At 46.4% G+C, this 22,665-nt stretch overlaps 1 protein-coding gene across 27 annotated transcripts in view; it reads left to right on the forward strand.

The window, feature by feature from the left end:
* Window positions 1-22,665, forward strand: part of NRXN3 (neurexin 3) — a 1,553,894-nt gene that overhangs the window by 55,548 nt on the left and 1,475,681 nt on the right. For all 27 annotated transcript variants that reach the window (XR_008299766.1, XR_008299767.1, XM_027066299.2 and 24 more), the window contains exon 2: window positions 10,615-12,037. Coding sequence is in view for 25 of the 27 variants with exons in the window: in XM_027066299.2 (XP_026922100.1) it covers window positions 11,329-12,037 (709 nt within the window). In the remaining 2 variants the exon portion in view is untranslated. The remainder of the gene's footprint in view (window positions 1-10,614; window positions 12,038-22,665) is intronic.

Consider the following 22,665-nt stretch of genomic DNA (forward strand, 5'->3'; position numbering starts at 1 on the left):
CCCAAGCCTTCCTTTCTTTTCTTTCTGCCTCCTGTGTTTACATCTCTCTGTAGGACAGAGTATGAGGGTTGGAACTCTTATACTCTGTAAGGGTTGGCATTGGGGGCAGTGGTCAGTGGGAACCTGAGGGTGGGCTCATCGAGTCATTGTGTTCTGCCCAGGCACCAACAGGGTTTAGATCCCCATCCCTGGCCACCTCTCTCTCTCAGGTGGTGACTTCTTGAGTAACTGTAGGAACTGAGGTCTTGTTTGGCAGCAGCATCTCCTGTTCTCAGTTCCTCAGCAACAGATAGGATGGGAAGATGTGGAGGGACAGTTCTCTCACAAGGTATGGAAGGAGAGAAAACTGGAGAGTACTAGCTGGTTCCCCACAGCTATTTTAGATAGAGGAGGCCAGAGGCCTGGGGTGAGGGAGAAGGAGTGCAACATGAGAGGGTTTGGGGAAGGGCATTCTGGACAGTGTGGACAGCAAAAGCAAAGTCTCTGAGGTTGAACTGTACTTAGCAATTTCTGAAAATACCAAGGGGGCGGTATGTGTGGGGTCCAGTGAGAAGTCAGGGATGAGCTTGGAGACGTAGCAGGGGGCCGAACTATGCAGGGTCTTATGGAAGACAGGGAGAATTTTTCCTTAAAAATTTTTTTTGAGTGCAGTTGACATACAGTGTTACGTTATGTTACAAATGTTGTACACATCTCAGGTGTACAGGGTAGTGATTTGACATGTTTAAACATTTTGCTGTGCTCGCCACAAGTGTAGTTACCATCTGTCACCATACAATTACAATATCACTGACTGTATTGATAGGGAGGACTTTGGATTTCTTTTTAAGTATGTAGAGAAATCATCAGAGAGTTTAGAATGAGGGAGTGATGACTTCTACTTTAAAGGTCATTCTGGCTGCTGTGCAGAAGATATCCCATAAGGGGCAAGGACAAAGCAGGGACACTGGTTAGGAGGCTAGTTAGTACATAGTCCAGGAGACAGACAAACACTGGGATAGCTTAATTGGCCAGTGTAGCCAAAGCTCTTCCCTATGAGGTCTTGTGTCACTGGGCCAAGCCTGGAATTCTCTGCTAAAGAGTCAGGGAACCCTGGAGAGCATGAGAGGTAGAGAAGGGGATATGGTAGATTAGGTGGGGCTGTAGCAGGGACTCTTAGACCTAATTCTGCCCTTTATGAATGGCATGACTTTGGGAAAATTGTTTAATCTCTTGAGGATCTCAGTTTACTCATCTATTAAACAGGGATAATAATAGGGTACACTTCTTATGGTTTCTGTAGGAAGTCAGGTATAACATACTTGGAGTATGCCTTGCACAATGTGTGATATGAGTACCACTGCTGTTAGATACGTGTATTGCCACAACTGTAAAACAGCCTTTCCAATGGCTTTCCAAAATCATGAGTGGACCAAATGGCCACTGGCCTTGGTCCTGAACATGCCTTCCTGGAGATGGTGTTCTCTGGCATAGCCCTGGTCCTGCTTCCTGTACTCGTGTTCCCCATTCCCCACTGTCAACCATTGCATTACACTGAAAGAAGCATGCTCTGCACCTCACACCTCTGAGGTGGACCCCACAGATGCATCTGTGCCCCATGTTCGCCCCATGGTGAAGCTGGGGGCTGTCTGGTTTGGGTGTGAACAGCTCTAGTCTGTCCGGAGCCTCTGCACATCCCCCTGCCAGCTCTGGCACTACTTGCTTTGTTAATGGAGAATTTGTCAAGTAATGGGAATAATTAGCACAGTGGGGGCCTTACTGTGCCCTGGAAAGAGAACAGAGAGAGTCATCCCAGCAGCCCCAGACATGATTGCTGGGCAGGCTTATTTTCTCTTGTCTGCGTCTCTCTCCCCATCTCTTGCATGTGTTTGATTTTTTCTCCTTTGTATAGAGAGAGTTGGCTAGGAGAAAAGACCTGTAAATTGCACCCTTGCTGGGCTGGTGCTGCGAAGCTGGATAAGATTGTCTTCTTGGACTGAATAATTTCCCTCTTCCCCTACCTCCTTTAGGGGGACAGATCGGCTAAATATCTAGTTGATTTCCCCCCTCCCTTTCTCCTCCTCCCTACCTCCCCACCTCCACCCCTCCCCTCCCTCTTTCTCCCTTTCCCCTCATGTAAAGAACTCACTGACTCTCAATTGAATCCTTTTTAATGGTCCCAAGAGGCGAGGATCTTGAAGGGTGATTATCTCCATTATAAATTATTAACTCCCCCTGCAGCCAGATGGTTTCCCAACCCGTGGCTTGGAGCTCTGGGCTGGGAGAGAAGAGGACGGGAGAAGGAAGGAGTCTGAATCATGAATGACCACGGCTTATTGGGTTCCTGGCTGAACCTGGGGTGCTGGGGAAACTGTTGGCACCTTGCAAGGCCTGAGTCCTGCAGTCTGTGGGCAAGTGTTTGTTGTGTTTTGCCCACTAGACAACTCAGGGCTCCCTTGGGGATGGAGTAGAAGTGGTAGACAGCGGAGAAACTAAATCCATGGATTATGTTTGATATGAAACTTAGAGGCTTGTCAAGATGTGGTAAGAAGGCATGATTATTATCTTACAGCATGTAGTCCTTTACCTCCTTTGATATTCACAACATCCTGGAAGTGTATTCACTGTTCTCTCCAGTTTACAAGAGATAATAGTTTTCCATAGGTCACTTGGCCAAAAGTTAGTATAAAGACAGAGGCTTGTTCTGACTCCCACTCTCCCCTGCCAAGTGGTTTTTCCCCTGCACCAGACTTCTCCTTCCCAGTTGCCTGTGCTCTACTCATCCTTCAAGTTTCCATGTAAGTTCCACTTCTCTGAGAAGTCTTCACTGACTTCACTAGGCCAGTCACCTCATGTTCCTCTGGACTCTGTTGCACTACATGCATAGACCTATTTACTACTGGACATAAAATTCCAAAGGCTGTCCGGCCTCTTCTGGAATATCTCCAATGACAGGAATGACAGGAACGCCCACTTCATCTTGAGATGGTCTGTGTGTAAGATAAGGACTCAAATACTCTTCCTCAGATTTATTATTTTTAAGGGCTGTAGAGAACCCATGAGATCTCTCTTCCAATTTAATAACACTTCAGGCCCCTGAAGGTACTGCTCATGCTACTGCCGAGTTGTCTCTGTAAGCCCCAATACCCTGGTACCTCCAAAGGTTTCTCATGTAAAGAGACTCAGGTATGACTCTTAACATTGTCTCTGTAATTGGGATGAATTTTAAAAGATGTCCATCTTCCCATCTTACTGTCCCTGAGCAGGCCAGGTGAGAGGTGCCAACATCACCCATGCTGCCAGGATAAAGTATGAATATCAAGGGCGACAGTAACAGCAGCAGCAGTGATGGTGAACATTTACTTGGTACCTATGCTTAGCATGGTTCTAAGGGCTTTACCTTGTAGTAGATGCCTTACTATGGCAGCTTGTTATTCAACATTTTATAGATGAGGCAGCTGAGGCACACAGACTTGCTCAGAGCTACATAAGCAGTAAGTAGTAAGTCTGGGATTTGAACCCAGGAAGTCTGGCTCCAGAGCCCAGGCCTTTGACCTCTGTGAATGGGGTTATTTATCCTAACACTGTGTTCTATTTGCACCCTAGAGATGGACCACTGCTGTATCGAGCCCATACTCGATAGAGCCTTCTTCTCACCTTTGATCTACCTCCTTATATTATTTAGGCTCATGTCTTTGCTTTCTACTAGCACTTAAGTGCCTTGAAGAGTTTGAGCTACTTTTTTAGTCTTTCTCTGTATAGCATGGGTGCTCTATGGTTAAAGAAAGTTAACAGAAAGACTTCCTTTCAGTTTACTACCTACCAGCTTACTTACACCTCTCTCAGATAGTGGGGCTCAGAATAAAAATCTAATAATAAAATTGACACAAATGATCATTGTCTTTTTCCTCTAAGTTATATTTTAACTAGTCTAAAATTGCATGTAAACTATCTGTCACAAAACACATGCAGTCTCTCACTTGTGTCATCTTGTCTTTTTGATCCCTCCATCCTAGTCTACTATGTAGTTACAAACTATACCTTCCATCTTTATGGGCTGTTTATTTTGGGGGGATCAAGCCATATAGCTTTCCATTTACCTCCATCAAAGTTTGTCTTACTAAACACAGGCTGTTTAAGCCTCTATGAACTCTTGGGATCCCACAGCATCATCTGGGATGCTCACAGACTGTCAGTGTTGGGTTACCCACAAACATGACGAGTTTCATCCAAGCTCTTGATGAATGTGAGGAATGGGGCAAGGCCTGTCCTCACACTAGATGCTGCTTCCCAGAAGGCTCACCCTCTTTGAATGTTGTTGTTCAACCAGTGACACATCTTCTTGGTTCTATACACCTTACATTCCTCAGATCATGAGAAACGTTTCCAAAACAATGCCTGAAGTCCATATGTATTATAACTCCTATGTGTCTCTACTATAGGAGATTACTATTCTTGACAGAAAAGGAATTCAAGTTAGTCTGGCAAGACTACTTAGTTTCTATGGAAAATTGAGTTTTTTAAAAAACTATTATAATTAAAGGCTTTACAAAATTCTCTCCTCACCTCTGGTCTCTTTTCAGCACAATAAAGCTCAAACACCCTTCTCTGTATGCCCATTTGACTGACTGGAGTTGAGGTCCTTGGAGGCCTCCCTAATCTCCCTTACCTTTCAGGGAGGCATAAAGACAGCTCACAGAAGGTAGGGTAAGCTTGGTGGCCAAGACACCTTTAAGACTAGATTCAGCTCAGCAGATTTCAAGGGAGGAAGAGAAAATAGGAGTGGGAGGTGGTGGTATGCTTGGACATGAATACATTGTGAACAGAGGGAGCTGAGTGAGTTTCAGCATGGGCCAGGAAGAGAGGACAGTGAGCTCCCTGTTGAAAGACCCTGTGGATGTTTGTCCATATTTTCCCAGATAAGGGATTGCCTTTGACTTGAAGTATAACATATGTGTAGAAGATTATATACATTGTGCTCAACCAATGCATTTTCACAAACTGAGCCCAATGTGTAACATCACCCAGGTACATAAATAGAACTCCTTTACTCCTTTGCCTTCTTCTAGTCAGCAACTCCCCCAAGGGTAACTGCTATTCTGACATTTAATATCATAGAGTAATTTTGCCTCTTTTTGTACCTCACATGAATGGGACATACTCAGTGTGTGCCCTTCCGTGAGATTCTTCCATATGCTCTCTGGAGATGAAGACCTGTCATTCTCACTGCTCTACAGCATTTTGTGTGAATAGACTACGATTTATTTGTCCATTCTACCGCAGATGGACATTTGGCTATTTTCTAGGTTTTGGCTATTGTAAATAGCATTGTTATAAACATCTCATGCATGTCTTTGGTTGGACATATGTAAGCATCTCTGTTGGTATATACCTAGAAAGGGAATTATGGAGTCATGGGGTAAAAACATTCAGCCCTAGTAGCTACTGCCATATAATTTTCTGGAAGTAGTTGTACCTCTATCCTTTTTAAAATTTAATAAAATTGAAAAGTACCCTGTGAGATAGGTATTATAATTCCCATTTTTTTGGATGAACAAACGGAGGCTCAGAGAGATGCCACAGGCTGAATAGAAATAATAATAGGTCTGGGTTTAAATGCAGCCCTGTCTGGTGTCAAAGCCGTTGCTGTGCATCATTACCCTGAACTACTTTCACATCTTGGAGAGAATTCATGCCTTTACCTTCTTCACTGCCTGCTGTAGAGCCTTCACTGTTGCATTAAGGTAGGGAGGACAGCATGTGAAGCTGCCCTAATCATATAGTGTCAGGAGGGGCATAGTTTAGTCAACTTAGTGAATCTCTGAGGCTATTGTATAAGACCAAGCCTGCCTTCCCCTCCAAAGCACCTAGGGATAGAGCATGCCCACATCCTATGCTTTTGCCCAGGAACATGGATGAGTGGGGGTGTAGAGCACTGGTGGTGGGGGGGTGAGCCATCTGACACGTGTCTCTGGTCACAGGGAGTCCTGAGAGGTATGGGTAGCCATATGAAATGAAATCTTCTGTCAATGTGTCAATTACAGTGTTTTTGGAGGTCTAGTAGCCTAATTAAAACTTGCTTAAATGAAAAAAAAAGTTGTGGTTCATACAGTGGAAGTCCCAGGATCTATTGGACACTTGGCTTCAGGCCTGTCTGCATCTAGGTGCTAAAACCTCACTAGAAATCTGTCTTTAGCCACCTCTTGGCTCTGTTTTTTTCCCTGTTGTCTTTATACTTAGACAAGATCATCTTGGTATCTATCATCAACTCTGGGCTTCATTCTAACAGTTTGATAGCATGGTGAGAAGAGAGGACCTTTCTGTCAATAATTCCAGAAAAAGGCCCAGAGTTAACTCTGATTTGACTCTGTTTGGTGGACAAGTTGGTCCCTAAACTAATGGCTGTGGCACGAGATTGGAATGTTCTAATTAGGATCTGGGATTGAGATAAACCACACCTGAATGACCAGGACTGAGATTGGTAGTGAAAGTCATCTTAGCTTCAGAGTGGAGTGGGGATGTGGTGAAAGTGGGGTGAGTAAAACCAACAGAGAGCTATTGTATGGATTTTCTGGTTCTGGTGAAGGGAATAAGAGGGAAATCAATGAGCATTTCTAGTGGAAATATGGCAAGCAAGTCTGAGGACTGTGGTGTGCCAGCAAGGGCTGGGCACGAGGACAGTCACCATCATGCCTTCACATACCCATCCTGGCTCTAGACACAGGCCCCATTTTCTCCTGCGTCTGTCTCAAGAAGTGGAGGAAATGGAGGGAAGGGGTGGAAGGGCAAATGGCAGCCAGCTCTTACAAGCCAGGCCTCATGCAAATAGCCCACAAGTCGCAGTTGTGAGAGCCACACCCCGCCCCCAACCCAAGCAGTTGGATTGAGAGACATTTGCAAAGATGTTAACCCCACGTAAAAAGTGTGCCATTTGATAATTATGTAAATTAGCTGGCAATTAGGTAATGTCACTCACTTTCCCTCTCCTGCTAGATTCCCACATAACAGAAAAGCGTTTGTGCTTCTACGCCAGCCCAGACCCTCTGTGCAGGCTCTAGGGCAAACCACTCGTACCGACAGCTGCCTGGGCCATCCTATGGCTCAAGAGAGAGTGGAAGTAGGCTGATTGGGTGGAGAGGGCTCTCTGCTCCGATTTTCCCACTTCTTGAGCCTTGTGTATCCCTGCTAGAAGGCTAGAGAAGGCTGAAAAATAAACACCTGGGGCAACTGGCTTGAGGCCTGTGCTACTTAATGTAAGGTCATCTTAGCTTTTGGCCATATTGGCAATTTCCCAGAGGCCATGGGAATGTCCACAATCCAAGAAAGCAATGGAAAGTCTTTAGGAGAGATTGTGGGCAGATTATAGGGTGTCAAGTCTAGATGAACCCAATTCTGATGTTACCAGTCCTGAAATCAGATTCTTCCTGGCACCTGTGGGAAAGAAAACTTGGTTTTCCTCAGATAGCCTTTTTGATCCCCTTTGATGCAGGGAGGGGAACATGGGTATCTCCAATGCTGGTCTGGGCTGGAGGGAAGGCCTATGAATCTGACGTGAAAGACTCAACAGGCCGGATGGAGTTGCCACCCCAAAGCAGGCTGGGAAAATTCCCTTGATCTTCCTTATAGGGGAGTGTTCTGGAATGCTTAGTTCTTAATTCATGGGTTTCTTCAGATAACTAGGCATATGCTACTTTGCCTTTTGGGATCATCTGAGGTTGGCATCCAGAGAAGTGTGTGGGAGGTCAGGACTGCTGTCACTGTGTAAAGTGAGGTAGTATGGAGGCCACTGCATAGAATAGAAGTCAGATGATGCATGGGGATGCTCTTCAGCTTCTGTTTTTACTTTCCGTTCTCTCTACATATGTTTCTTGAGCTCCTGCTCCATGCCAAGGCCCTGTGGCAGGCAGCATGGTGAAGCAGACCCTGTCCACAGGGAGTTCTCCATCAAGTTTTCAGAGCCTGAGCTCTTCGTTGCTGTGCTTTGTATCTCTGAAGCACACTTGAACCCTCTAGGTTTTGATTGCTTTAAGAACAAGAATGTTTTTTTTTTTATTCTGCTTTGATAGAGCAGTGTCTGGAATGAATCAGAGCTCAATAAACAGATTGAATTGAGCAAGTCATTTAATTTATACAGACAAATACGTGACTTACAGAGGTTCAGAGGTGACTTAATAGATAGTATAGATCAGTGTGGAAGTTTCTGGGACTGTCTATTTCAAGGGTTTCCCATGTCCTTGCTCATCCATAATACTGAAACCTCCTTCAACATGTCCTTTCCTCCCACAGGTCCTGCATTGGCTTTGGCCATCTGAGCCTAGGCCTTCCCTGTCAGCCAGTGTACTCCCTGGTTTAAACTGGCAGGACAGGGAGAGGAGAGGGAAGTTTCCCCCACCTCCCCAAGAGGTGAAGCAACCAGGGTGGTGTCACTGAGAAAATTTTCCCAAGCCTCTTGGGCTTACACACACTGAGCTCCTTTATGGCCACATGATTTTTATATTCTTGGCTCATCAATAATTCCAGGATTGGAATACCTCCCGTAAGAGGCTTATTCTTTCTGCTCACACCTGCCTTGCTCCCCCTTTTCTTGCCCCTCCCACTAACCTAAATCAAATGCATGATATGGGGAGGGGACAGAGGAGCAGCTGTCTTCTGAGCACATTTCCTGAAAGGGGCCCCTTTCAACAAGTTGATTTAAGGAAATATGTGAACGTGGCAGTTGTTGAAACCAGAAGGAGTCCTCTTTTCAGAACCAGGGTTTCCTCTCTCCCTGGGATGTTGCCTTTTGCCTTGGTTGGCATACTTCACCTCACACAATGGTCACATTCATCGAGAGTGGGTCATGTCTTATCACCTAGCCTCCTGATAATCCACCTCTGGCTTCATGTCTTCTATTCACTCCACCCTAAGAGCATCGGCCTACTCGTTGTTCTTCACACATACCAGTTTGCTCTAGTCGCAAGGCCTTTGTTACTATTACTTCTGGGACATTCTTCCCATGGCTAATTCCCTCACTGTCTTTCAGGGCGTTCTTTAAATCCCACTTTCTCAAAGACTCAGATTTGTGGTCTTTGACTATTTTCATGGTGTAAATATGCCTAGCATAGTTGGTTCCATGCTACTAAAGTGACCTTAACCAGTTCAAAAATTTCTGAAGTTTTAACGGTTGGCTCTGACAAGCCCACATGATTTACACTTCCATGCTGCTGTGTCTGTATTCTAGTTAAGCATCTTTTGTACTTCCGGAGGTAGTACATGCCACACTTCAGGAAGCACTGCTTGGACAAAATCATGTATAGAATAAAGGCTTTCCTTATGTTGGATTCAGTCAACCTCTTGTTGGTTTGATCTGTTTGTTCAGTGGGCATAGATGTTTGTTCCTGGTTAAGGAACATTTTCCTCTTCAAAGCAGGGGTAATAACCAGCTTTGCTAATGGCATCATCATAAAAATCGTGGACAGTAATGGTCTGATAGAGACTGTGGTGAATTACCGAATGTGCCAGTTAATAAGCAGCAATTTGAACAGCTCTTGGAAATTATACTCATTGCTCTTATGTGAACAAAGAAGTCTCCACTTGGCTAGGTGGGCCAGAGTCTGCCTTCAACATCTAGATCACCCACTTGACTGGGTTTTTGTGCACTTCCAATCAGTATAAAACATATGGAATGTGCTCTAGGTCTGTTGTATTCCTCATTTGTTGTTCATTCTGAAGTTTTTGTAGTTTTTTTAAAAAAATACTTGTGGTTTTATATACTGCCCCTACTCCACAGATGTACATACACTCACATCAACAACAGTGCTTCCTATCCCTTTGTATCCAAAATAAGAAAGTAAAGAACCTAGTGTTTATTGATAACCTGCTATCATGCCAAGATCTTCCATACATGATCTCATGGTGTCCTCTCTCCAAACTTAGAAGTTATTTTCCTCTGCTTTATTAGTGAGGGAATAGAAGCTCAGATAGGTTAAGAAATTTGCTCAAAGCTCAACATAAAAGAACCAGGTTTCAGACACAGCCTTTCTTTTTTAAGTCTCAAAACACATTTTTTCCTATAAGAACTTTTCACCAACATTTATTAAGAGATGAGAGTTGTTTTGTTCGTTACTCACTTTCTAATTTATTTTTGCTGATTTTTATAAATATTTCTTTCACAAACTTAAAAGTGGGAATCTGTCTTAGGCCGCCTACACCCAAGCATTGGATTGTCAAGTTGAAAAAGAAAAATCTAAAAAGAAATCAATGTCATTTCATGCCTCTTAATAGGTAAATAAGTTAAAATTATGTGTGTGTATTCAGGTGTATAAAATGTTAGTACTTAACTTAAAAATAAATTTTAGCTATGTGACCCTGTGATAGGAATATTGTAAAAATGTGCTGATACGGCTTTGGGAGTTTTGTACTTTTTTTGCATATGGAAAAACTGTGTGCATCATTAGGCACTGAGCTCAGGGTCCTGCAACGGCTCTGGAGGAACCTGGGCCCTCTCTCCTGTTTGAAGCACCAGGCACTGGGGGAATCCTTAGATAGCCAGACTCATAGTCAGCGCTCCATCAATATTTGTGAATGAGATGCAGTATTTTCCTGACACCGCCCTAATCTTTCTTTCTTTTCTGCCCGCACCCCTTCTCCCTGCAGATCTTTTTCTGGAGTCCTGAGAGGCAGGTTATGGGCAGGACTGCCTCTGGTCCGCACCATGAAGTCTGAACCTGCTCCCGCTCTGCCCTGGGCCCTGCTCTGCCTGAGCACTCAGCTTTGGGCTGCCCTGCTCCCTGCAGCCCCCCGCTGCTAGGAGGTAAAACTTCAGGACTGGTCCTTGGCCTGTTTTTGCCTTTCACCTGGCTCACCTCACTGCTCACGCCTCCTCCATCACGGCACCCCCAGCCCAGCCCTCTCCCCGGCCTCCCCGGCTGGGGCGTTTGGGGGTCCTTTGGGAGGAGTACAGTGCTGAAGGCTTCCTCCTGCTGTGGACCTTCTTCTCCTTGAATCAAGGCCTCCGGATCCACATGGATAGCTGAGATCTTTTCTTGGAGAAACACACTTTGCTCCTCACTCTAATCCCACATTTTCCCACTTGACTTTCCTCCTCTTCTGCTGCTCGGTCTTTCCCCCCCTGCTTCTTTATTGGATTTCTTGCTCGTGCCCCCATCTGGGGCCGTCTTGTTCACTTTCCTTCTTCCTCACCCTCTGGATATTTGTGCGTGTGCCTCCTTCCTTTTGTGTGCTCTCTGTACCCCCCCACCCATCTCCTCTTCCTCTCTCCCTTCCCGCTGCCAAGGGGGATTGTTCCCCTCAGGGCTGTTCCTTGCCAGTCTGCTCCTCTGGCCTCAGTCCTCAGTCCTGGCAGCCACAATGAGCTTCACTGCGCACTCGGTTTTCTTCACCCTGAAGGTGAGTGTCCTGCTGGGGTCACTGCTGGGGCTCTGCCTGGGCCTCGAGTTCATGGGCCTCCCCAACCAGTGGGCCCGTTACCTCCGCTGGGATGCCAGCACGCGTAGTGACCTGAGCTTCCAGTTCAAGACCAATGTCTCCACGGGGCTGCTCCTTTACCTGGACGATGGCGGCGTCTGTGACTTCCTCTGCCTTTCCCTGGCAGATGGCCGCGTACAGCTCCGCTTCAGCATGGACTGTGCGGAGACCGCTGTGCTGTCCAACAAGCAGGTGAATGACAGCAGCTGGCACTTCCTCATGGTGAGCCGGGACCGCCTGCGCACGGTGCTGGTGCTTGACGGTGAGGGCCAGGTGGGTGAGCTGCAGCCCCAGCGGCCCTACATGGATGTGGTCAGTGACTTGTTCCTTGGCGGAGTCCCCGCGGACATACGACCTTCTGCCCTGACCCTTGATGGAGTACAGGCCATGCCCGGCTTCAGAGGATTAATCCTGGATCTCAAATATGGCAACTCAGAGCCTCGGCTTCTGGGGAGCCAAGGTGTCCAGTTGGATGCTGAGGGACCCTGTGGTGAGCGTCCCTGTGAAAATGGTGGGATCTGCTTTCTCCTGGATGGCCACCCCACCTGTGACTGTTCCACTACGGGCTATGGTGGCAAGCTCTGCTCAGAAGGTAAGACCTTCTTCCCTAGTCCTCTCTTACTAGAGACCCACCCACTGCATTGGGTGAGGCCAAGACTATGGATAGAAACCACCACTATCGTTGAAGGGCATCTTTAGCTACATGTTGGATAATTGGGTCCCTTTGGAAATCCTTCGATTGTTCTCAATGGAAAACCCATCAGATCTTGGCAAGGAGGGAATCCTGGCTACTCAACCATGGGCTTCTTACTCAGATGTTTGGCTGTACTCAAAGGGCTAGATGGAGCAGGCTGAAGGAAGTGTGCCCCAGATCAGCTGCTTCCACTGCAGACAGCAGGGTTAGCACAGAGCAAGAATCTGATAGAAATGGGCAGTGTGGCTATCTCTGTCCCTCCTGATCCCTTGAGAGTTGGGCCCTTGGGATGGGTGGGACACTCCTCATCACTTCCTCCTTAGTCCCCAGGAAAAAGAGTGCCCATGCCAAGGAGAATGAGGGTGGATGGATTGCAGGTCCATTCTTGGCCTGCTATCATCCCAGCCCTTCCATTTGCTTCTCACCCCACAGTCTTTGGGGAGGTTCCTGGAGGGTGGAGGAGGCAGCTGGGGATGGGACTACTCACCTCCTCATTCTAGCAGCAGGACTTTTCATATGAGGTTCCTCTTTCCTGTCCTCTTCCTCCTCTTCATGTACTGAGAATGGTCAGGAAGGCACAGAGACTGACAGGAGCCTTGTCTAGCCAAACCCCCAAGGGGGCTGGCAATACTCAGTATAGCCTTGACAAGCCTCTCAAGTTCAACCACAGCTTCCCAGGGAGAGGGAAGGTAAGGCTCATGCCTGAGGACTTAGATTGCCCTCACCTTATTCACCAAATTCTGACTGTATGGGATTAGATCCAAGAGAAGTGGCCCAGACTCTACTTTGACAAGTACCTAAAATCCAGATTCATGGGCTCCAGGACTCATTGAAGGCCTGGCTTTGAGCAGGAGGAAGCACTGAAGTGACAAAGAATGTGAGAACTGACCACATGGGTATGCATGTTGAGAGGCTGGAATGAGGAGGAGGCAAAGGAGTTTGATTTTCTCCTTTTTGAATCAAGCCCTGAATTCTTCTAGAAATGTTTTGCCATCCCATTCTGGTCTCTCCAGGAAGGTGGTGGGATGGTATAGGGCAGAACAGTGGTTCTCAACCTTGGCTTCGCATATTAGGATCACTTGCAGGGTGGTTTAAAAACTCTCAGGCCACCCTATGGGCTAATTCAATCAGAATTTTGTAGGGGGTGGGATCCAATGTGTATTTTTAAAGCTCCCCAGATGATTCTATTGTGCAGCCAAGATTGAGAACCAACAGGTCAAGAGAGGTCAGGTAGGTGGGGCTAGGTGAGTGTCCCAGCACTGACTTCCAGGATTTTTTCATTTTGGTGAGGCCCCTGCCTTGGGATTTGTAACTAAAAATAATGTCTGTAGGTGTTCCTCAAGCCATCCCATAATAGCCCAACCCCTAAAGCAGGTTGTAATTCATATGAATTTTAACCACTCCTATTAAAAATGTTTTTTTTTTTAATCAAAGCAAAGTTTATTTCATAGGTGGTGGATGCTGGAGAGTAGGACACTTCGAGGATCTTGTTGGAGACCCCTTTGTAGGTCATGTAGGGGCTATTGTGGGAGCCCTTCCCAGGTCTCTGCTGCTTCTTTCCTCTGCTGGGCTGGGCATCACATCTTCCCTCCTGTGGCTGGGCTGCGGGAGAGGGAGATTCAAGACATGCGTGCCACTTTTTATTGGCTTCTTTTTTTCCCCACGGAGCCCATTGGAAAAGTGGATGGGGAAGAGGACCCGAGGCCACCCCAGCCCACAAAGCCACTTTGGGAATGTGGTTATTGAAGCACTTCTTATAAGCAGGTGCCTTCTGGAGCTGACTCCGTTCCAAAGCTTCTTCGCTTTGGAGAAAGTTCTGCCTGAAGACGCTGACGTCTTGTTCACCCAAAGGGTCTGCTCTGTTCTCAGAACTTGCATTGAAAGCTGGCATTCTTCCTTTCTAGGGACTAGGGTGTTTGCAAGTGTGTTGTTAACTTGCTGATTATCCCTGATTGCATTCTTTGTGTTTAAAAAGAACTCATTTCCTCTGGGCAGGTCTGGATCAGCACTTTTCTGCAGGAAGAATTTCCATACTGTATATGTATATGATTTGTCTTTTCTCTCTCTTTTGGGGTGTGTGTGTGTGTGTGTGTGTGTGTGTGTGTGTGTGTGTGTGTGTGTTTCAGGTCTCCAGTAGCATTTCTTTAGAGCAGATTGTAGGCAGTCAATTTTTTAATAGCTAAATACAACATGGATATTTTAATAATAGTTCTTTCTGCAGGGTTCAGATCATCTAGTGGCTGTGGATTGATACCTCTATCTGAAGAAGGCAAACACAGAGCACAGCTCATTTATTCTCCTGATACATAAATAGAGTAAATGAACTCTGTCGTAACAGTAACAGTTGGCTGGCTTGGAACAGAGCAGTGCAAAGGTTGAGGTGAGGGTGGGTGTTGGGAGAGGTATCAGAATTGACTGTTGATAACTTGGAGTCTGTTGATCCTGGTAATTGTCATCATGTCTAATCAGTCACAAAAAATACATTACAGGCTTTTAGAAAATACCCGTTCTCTGTACACGTAGTTAATTTTTAGCTAGTAAGCAGGAAAAGCTCACCTGTAAAATATTAAGGGGGACAAATTTAAGCAGATGTACCTAAAACAAGATGAATAGTCTAAACAAATGCCTACCCATTTGTCTAAAGATGATGTGGTGAGGTTGGCTGTGAGGATGCATCCACTCCCTACTCTGCCTCCTTTCAGTTGTACACGTCATAGACCGGAAACCAGCATACTTATTCCCAGCTGTTGGTCCTGTGTGCCAGGCATCTATCTGATTGTCCCGATTTGTAGGATAGGCCTTGACATTTGATTGTGTGAGGGCTTGCACCCAGTTTGGAAGATCCATTTTTTACTTCATGCTTTAGCAGTTCAAGAACAGGAAGAGCTGGGAGGTCTCCTGCAGCTTCAGATGGATGTGGTCGGGGCCTATCAGAGGCGCTCTCTGTGGTCCATTAGCTTCTAGCCTGCTGGCGGCATTGATGTTTGCTTGGCCTGTCTGGCTTTCCATGCCTTGATGGCTCCAGAATATCTCTGTGCTGCACCCTGGGAAGAATGCACAGATGGGCCTATCTCCCCTATGTGCTTTGGGCTCTTCTGATCCCCCATTGGGTGTCTTCTCTAGGAAGAACCTAGAAGATACTGGAGATGGTTGCTGTGGAAAAGTTGGGCCTAGGGGTTGGAGGTCCTGGACTCACTATCTTCTTTCATGTGGTGAAATGTTATTTTCTCTGGCTGCAGACTGAACTCCACACATCCTACTTGAGAAAAACTTCATTCCTAGGCTCCTAACTTAATTAATGGTCACATTGAACATTCTGGCACATGGTGGAGAAAAGGTCCCAGATTTTTACTTCCAGGTGTTATGTTTGTAAACAAAATGTTCCGGTGCTCAACTTTGGACTTGTTTGTGTAATCTTGCCTTTTTAGTAAGGGTCTTAGAGGACAGAAGAAGTGCAGGTAGTTCAAAATGATTTTAAAATTAAACATATCTATTTTGGAATATAGTCGAGCTATGGCACAGCATATTCACTGGTTTTGATCTAGCCCAGTCTCCTGTTACCAGTATCCTGGAGCTCACTGGGCAATGAAGAGGTATCCTGAGCTCCCCCAAAAGAGCTGTCCCCTCATGGGTCATTGAGAGTTTATTATTACCTTGAAATGAGTTGAAATTGATACTTTATTTTTAAACCATTCTTAGTTATGAATATGCATGTATTGAATTTCTTAACAACCTTATGGTCATGAAGAATTGATTTGCTCCCAAGGTGTGTACATTTCAGTAATAGTCTTACTGAGGAGCTCCTTGAGTATGAAGTCAGCCTGTTGCAGGTGGGGTAGGGCCAGGGAAAGATGGAGAAGGCATCACATGTTGATTTATCCTCCCAAGTCTCATTAAATGGGCCTACCTATATCACATACCACTTGTGTGTCCCCACTTTTAGGTTAATTCAGTGAAGAGTCATGAGGTCCTATTCAGTTGGGGGAAAACATGTTCATTGTCTATCTCTTCCTGCTGACTTGGGCAGGTGCCCAATCCAGAAGCTGCAGTCTTGAGTCTTAGCTCTTAACTTCTCAGGTGGCGTGATCCGACAGTGAGGTACAGCAGTGGGTGTTGGTGGAAGGGGCCCGAGCCTTATTATAAAAGCACACCGTTGAGTGGTACCTACTGGCCTCCCTTTCCCATCCCTCCAGCTGTCTGCAGCTGCAGGTTGGTCGGATTGATGGCTCAACACCACTGTGTGGCCTTGGTATGCCTTCCTGAAAGTGAATTTTAATTACTTTTCTTTTTACTGAGGATTTTGTGACTCTTCCCCCATTTATCCAAGCCAGAACTGGGATGGAATGGTGTACCAAGAGACTGATTTCCCCTGAGCGTTTACCAAGGGCCAAAGGCTTCCAATGCTGAAGTTAAGGTTCTAGTGATTGCCCCAGCTGATCCTCCATTTCTGGGCATTTGTGTAAAAACACAAACATCTCCCTCCCCATCCCCAGTGCACATCCTGCTGGAATTGTAACATGGCAGTGTTGTTCCTAAACCATGTCAACCCTGCATGGCTTGGGCATAGGGGTGGGGGTGGGAGCTGCAGGGGAGTGGTGAGCAATCAGTAAAGACTATCTCTTCAGAATCCTTCTCCCCAGTATGGAGACTGTGGCGCAGAAGCAAGGGCTTACAACATGCACAAAGAACTGCGGCTTCTGAGACTTGATTCCCACCCAGCATTCAGGCGTTAGGTGGGACCAGCCCAGCCAGCCAGCAGGGGCTGTCGCTAAACGGAGCCTGAATAGGGGTCTGATTGCTCCTTTTTCCTCCTCTCCTTCTGATTACCAAGTGAGATTTCCTGGGTATGCTGTATGCTAAATGGCAGAACAGCCGCCTGCCACTTGCACCAATTATCCCTCTTTTAACTGCAGAGGGAAGAGCAATTTTTTTATACCCCCCCCACCCCCACCCCACAGTAGCATCTCTGCCTCCTTTAAAGAAATAAGAGTGTTTTTCCTTGTTCCCCCTTCAGGGGGGTGAGAACAGTCTTCTTTCTCCCTTCGCAGAATCCATACACCAGCTGCAGGCTACAAAGGGGGTGGACACCGGGTAAATGCTTCGTCCGAATTCAGTGGGGTTGAGGGTTACCCAGGCATTTTGCCAAGAGCCTTGGAGTGGCACGTGAGCTTGCATTTGCATTTGGTAATGAGACACCACAGGCCCAGCACCAGGGGCTAATTAGCTTCGTGGCCCCTATCTTCCTTTGCAGGCTGTCAGGGAAAGATGGTTTCCAGTTCCTAGGGCAGCTGCCCATCAGCTGGGTCCTCTGCCCTCTTTGCGGGACAGAAGAGATAGGGTGTATGCTTGGGGGATGGGGTCAACATACTCTCCCTGCAGTGGGTGTCCTGTGCAACAAGGCCCAGAGGTGGAACTTGAGCGAGAGGCTTCAGGGCAGGGCTGTGAGGGTCAGGAACCCTTCCTTGGATAAAAATAATAATGATGTCAGTATTACTATTATCGAATGCCATCATGTGCCTGACAGCCTAGGTGCTTTATGCGCATTGTCTCATCTAATCCTCATGGCACTCCTATGTGGTTGATATCATTAACTAGCCTCACTTTACAGATGAGGAAAGTGAGAAGCAGAGAAATTTGGAACTTGAAGAAGGTTTAGTGTAGTCTTAAGAGCATGGCTTCTGGAATGAAAAAGATTGGACTTAAATCTGGGCTTGTCCAGTTATAAGTTGTGTGTCTTTGGAGAAAGTTTTAGAAGATTCAGTATGCTCATCAATAATCGTAATAATTAATAGCAGCTAACATTCAAGGAGTGTCTACACTATATTGACTGCTGTGCATGAGTTAACTTTTATAACCCTCACAGCCACTCAACACACTATCATTCTCATTTTGTAGACAAGGAAGTTAAGGGATGAGAGGTTCAATAATCTGTCCAAGGTCACACAGCTAATAAGAGGCAAAGCTGAGGTTTGTATCTAGGCGGACTGGCTTCACAGACCACACTTAACCACTGTACCATCCTGCCTTGCAGTGAATCAGGATAAGAAATTGTACGTCGGGGAGTTGTTGAGAGCATGAAAGCAGATGAAATGTACAGAGTTATCAACATAGTCTCTGGGAAAGAACAAGTCCTGACTCTGGGCTGTTGGTCTTCCTGGTGAACTGTGTGTCAATTTGGTCTTGTAGAAGGTTTGATGCTCCCCTTTGAGTACCCCCACCTCTGCCATTTTCCTGCATCCCAGTTTGAGAAATGGTAGAAACAAAAGGAGGGGAATTCAGTTTCATTGCCATTTTGCCCCTGCCTGAGAGCCAATGATAATGGTTGTGCCTGTTGGACCATATATGGAACTCTTTGCAAACCTGTGGTGTTCTGGCCCCCATAGCAATACAATGAGGCAGGTAGGACAGGCTTTACCATCCCACTGAAAAGTGAGGAGACCCAGACATGAGGCTCCAGTGAACTTGTGGGTATGAGGGCAAGTTTGGATGCTGTCTGTTTGGCGGGTGTCTCTGGGACCTAAAAACCCAGATTCCCAATGTGGCATTTTATTTCTGCTCCTAGGCTCCCTTCATTAACACAAATGGCCTGTGTCTCCATTGTGAAATGGAGCGTTGCCTCCCTGGATGCTGGTGATAAGCAAAATGTCAAACTCCTGGTGTAGGAGGTTATCAGCTCAGCCAGTCCCAAGGAGCCTTACTCCTCCCAGACAGACAGAAAGCGAGAATATGAGAGAATGAGAGAGGATGAAATGAATGTGTCTGAGTATTCAATTCCCACCCTCAAGACCCTGGTTTGAAGTGAAGTGACTGGGGATTGGACCCATGGGTCATGAGGCATTTGGAGCACAACTACACCACGCTGGAGCATCGCTGGACAGCATGACCTCTTCAGACTTAACCTTTGGTTTCCCAAGTACCAGGAATTGCCCAGCACCACACCCAGGGTTGGCGGTAAAAGATGGAGCTCCTCGATTATTCTGTCAGACTCCTTCTTGCTTTCCTGCTGCCTTCTGACTGTCTTCACAGCTCACAAAACCAAACTCTCTTTCTCTGTGTTTGTGCTTCTCTTTCCCTTTGTGTGTGGGGGAGGGGAATCAATACAGAGGCGGATTTAACCAGGAAACAAAACCTTTCATATATCCTTACTTGCGTGGTCCCTTTCAAGGTGCCATACTTAATGCGTATTTGTGATTTTTCTTTTCTTAAGGAATCCCTGGTATCATCAGCTTCCAGCTCCACCTCTGTGGATCCGCCTCTGTTAAGACTTGTTGCTGCCCAGTGGCAGCAATGTTGCTCTGGGTGTACATGTGATTCCCCAGTGGCCTATGACCCTTCATCACAGACACACTTTCCTTCACTTCATAACTGGCAGGGCAGGAAGAGCCTTGGAGGGGGAGTGTGGAGGATGAGGGGCATCTAGGAATGTTATATGGGGAGGCATCTAGGATATCCAGTGGGCAGAGAGAGGCCATGTCTAGAAATGTTTATTGTTGATGCAGAGGAAAGTGCTGGCGTTTAAAAAGAGGGGGCACCCGCATCCTTCTCCTGAGGTTTTCCCAGCTATAGTTGGGATGTTTGGTTCGCTGCGGCTCACTGGGGGGCTGTGTTACAGGTGACAGGCTGTGGCTGACAGAGGAGAGGGACAAAGCGTGGCTCGGCAGGCCTGTCTCCGTGATCTATTTGGGAACTGACAGTGCCAGTGGGTTGTCATTACTGCCGTTGTTCTCCAGAAATTGATGTCTTTGGGTAACCTATTTGAAAGCAATACGGGGCCCTCTTTAAATGTGTCATCATCTATATCTGCTCTCAGACCTCCACTGCTGTCCACAATGTTCCTAAATAATGCATTTTCCAATTAAAAAAAAATTTTTTTAATTCAGGAACCAATACTAGAAAGCTTTTAAAAACAAATTGATCTCACAGTCATCTGGCCAAACTGCCCAGCTCTGCTCTGTGTTAAAACTTACTTCACACGTGGTCCTACAAGCGGCTAATGTTTCAGCTCTTTGGGGGGAAAAACACTGTACTCTGTGAGGGTACACAAGGGCCTGAAGAGGATGGAGATGAAAGAAAGGCAGGGACATAAGCTGGAGGCAACATGAGGCTCTTGGTTTAAGCTGTGACATGCACTTAGGATCCTTTGGGTTTAACTGAGGCTCTTATTTAAGTATCTTTGCACCTAAGATGACTCTGAGGAGCTTTTCTGTCAAGTTTCTCCACGAGACTCTACGTCTGATCTTCTGATATTTTTGCCTCTTGACTGCTGGTTTAGTTCTCCTGAAGTGGTTCTATTTGCAGGTGCAAAGTTCTTAGAAGACAGAATCTCAATAGTCCCGTGGTTGTTGGCAACACTTGGGTTGGTGTCTTTGCTGTCTCAGGCAGAGTGTTCCAGGCAATCCCATACCCTTTCCTCCAGGTATTATTGGGAATGTGTTACCTGCAGCCCCAGGAGAATAGACAAAGTGCAGCGAGAGAGTGTTGAGCTTTTTAGTTAATAAGTTGCTTTAAAATAAAAACAATACCCCTCTTGTGAGGAGGGACCAGCCAGGCTGAAATCACATGTGTGCGATCCAAACAGTGGGAACAGGGCTGGCAAGGCTGGGAACTTGCCACATTCTCATGATTTCTTCCTTCCTCCTCATTCTCTCAGGCTTCTTTCCTTTCCGGGAGGGGTCCTGTCTCTTGCATGGCTAGCTTGGACCGCTAAAGGAAGCGGGAAGGGTGAGCTTAGAGGATGGTAAGCCTCTCACCTGTGGGATTCCTAAAAGACTAATCTTCCCCTAGAATGCTTGCTCCACCTAGATCAGGAGAGGCAAGTCTGGAGTTTAGGCTCAGGAGATGTGCTGTGAGCCCCTTCTCAGATTTGAGGAGGCACACTGAAATTTGGGGGGACCCTGGTGCTGGGGAAGAAATATTCTGCGAGGGATGGAGCACAGATCCCGTGATCCATTTAGAGGACAGTGAGGCATTTACATTGCCTTCTGGTCCTGGCTTTGCCTATGTAACGCACTGGAAACCAAGGTACATTGTAAAGAATCATGGGATGATAACTTTGGAGGGGATTTTAAGGATCTTTGGGTCTAACTACCCATTTTCCACCCTCTTCTCCACTATGTAAGACATATTTTCTCCTCTCCAAAATACCCCTAGTCAAATGCAGTGGTGGATGGGGGCTCAGTGCCTTTCAGGGCAGCCTAATGTATCTCTCTGTGGTCACTCCTGAGGGTCAAGGAGCTAGCTCTTCCTACATCAGGCTGCGGTCGGCCTCTAGCCACGTCCTCACTGGTCCCCATTCTGATTAAAGCAGTCTGACCTTTGCAATGGGCCTTGTGGGTGAGGGGATGGGTGGGTCATAACATTTCTGGATGCTGCTCTGCAAGAATTAACTCTTGTGTCAAGTAAAATTCATACGGGATTCTCTAATATGGCACTAGCGGCCCTCACATCACAGAGTTATTTAGAATTAACTGCTTGAGATTAATCTTAAACAACGTGGGAGGGACTGATGTGGGAACAGACTCTGAGGTAAGCAGGTGATTCATGCTCTAGTCATTTTGTTCCTAGGGCTCTTGCACTCTGGAAGATTCATGGTTGGCCCCATCTCTGGCTCTATTGTCTGTGCCTCATTTCACCCCCCTAAGATGTCCCATCTTCCTCCACACCCCGCTGGCTTTGTAGCATCTCTGCTTTTCCTGGGAGCCCCCTGGAAATCTCTAATGGCTCGGCAATAAGATAGATATTCTAGAATGCTATGGAGTAGCATAAAGTGGAATTGGATTGGTCTAGCTTAACAAGCCCATCCTGGCATCCAGGGTCAGACACCCCAATAGACATCAAGGTTTTGCTAAAAAGCCTAACAGAATGGTTTTTAGAAAAGAAGATCATAAAACGAAGCAGTATCAAGTAGCTACTTCTGGAAACTGGCCTTGGAAACAAATGCCCGATCCAAAAATGCTTCTATTCTGCCAGGTTGCCCTGGGTTTCCCATGTTTTTGGCCCTGTTGGGCGAAAGTCTCTTAGGGAGAGGGATTAGGCAGGGCTAGAACATGTTCCTCTCACATTGGCATAGACTGTAAACCTGCCAAGCAAATTCCATCCTGCAACCTAAAGGGGACGAGGCTAGCCTGGCGCTCAGTCACCTCCTCACTGGTGGTCATTTTACTGACACTGCAGCAAAGAATGGAGAACTCATCTCGTAATTTTCTGATTTAAAATAGTTTACTTTTAAGAGCAAAGCCACAGATGCCATTTTGACCCTAAACTTGAAATGTATCCAGAGTCATCAGCTTCTACTCCGGGGTCTCATTGTCCATCCAGGTTCTCTGGACTACACACATGTGCTGGGAAGTGGGCATGACCACATCACATGGTCATGTGAGAATTGGCATGTGGGCAGATGGTTGGGTTTTAGTTGCTGTAGAAAACTTTGCTGTTTGCTCTTCCTGATGTTGAGTGTTCGGCCTTGTGTTAATGCAGATTGGGGCTGTTTTTCCCCCATGTAGAATATATAATCAGTGGCTACATTT

This window comes from Acinonyx jubatus, chromosome B3, assembly GCF_027475565.1.
Source record: "Acinonyx jubatus isolate Ajub_Pintada_27869175 chromosome B3, VMU_Ajub_asm_v1.0, whole genome shotgun sequence".
Lineage (NCBI taxonomy): Eukaryota > Metazoa > Chordata > Mammalia > Carnivora > Felidae > Acinonyx > Acinonyx jubatus.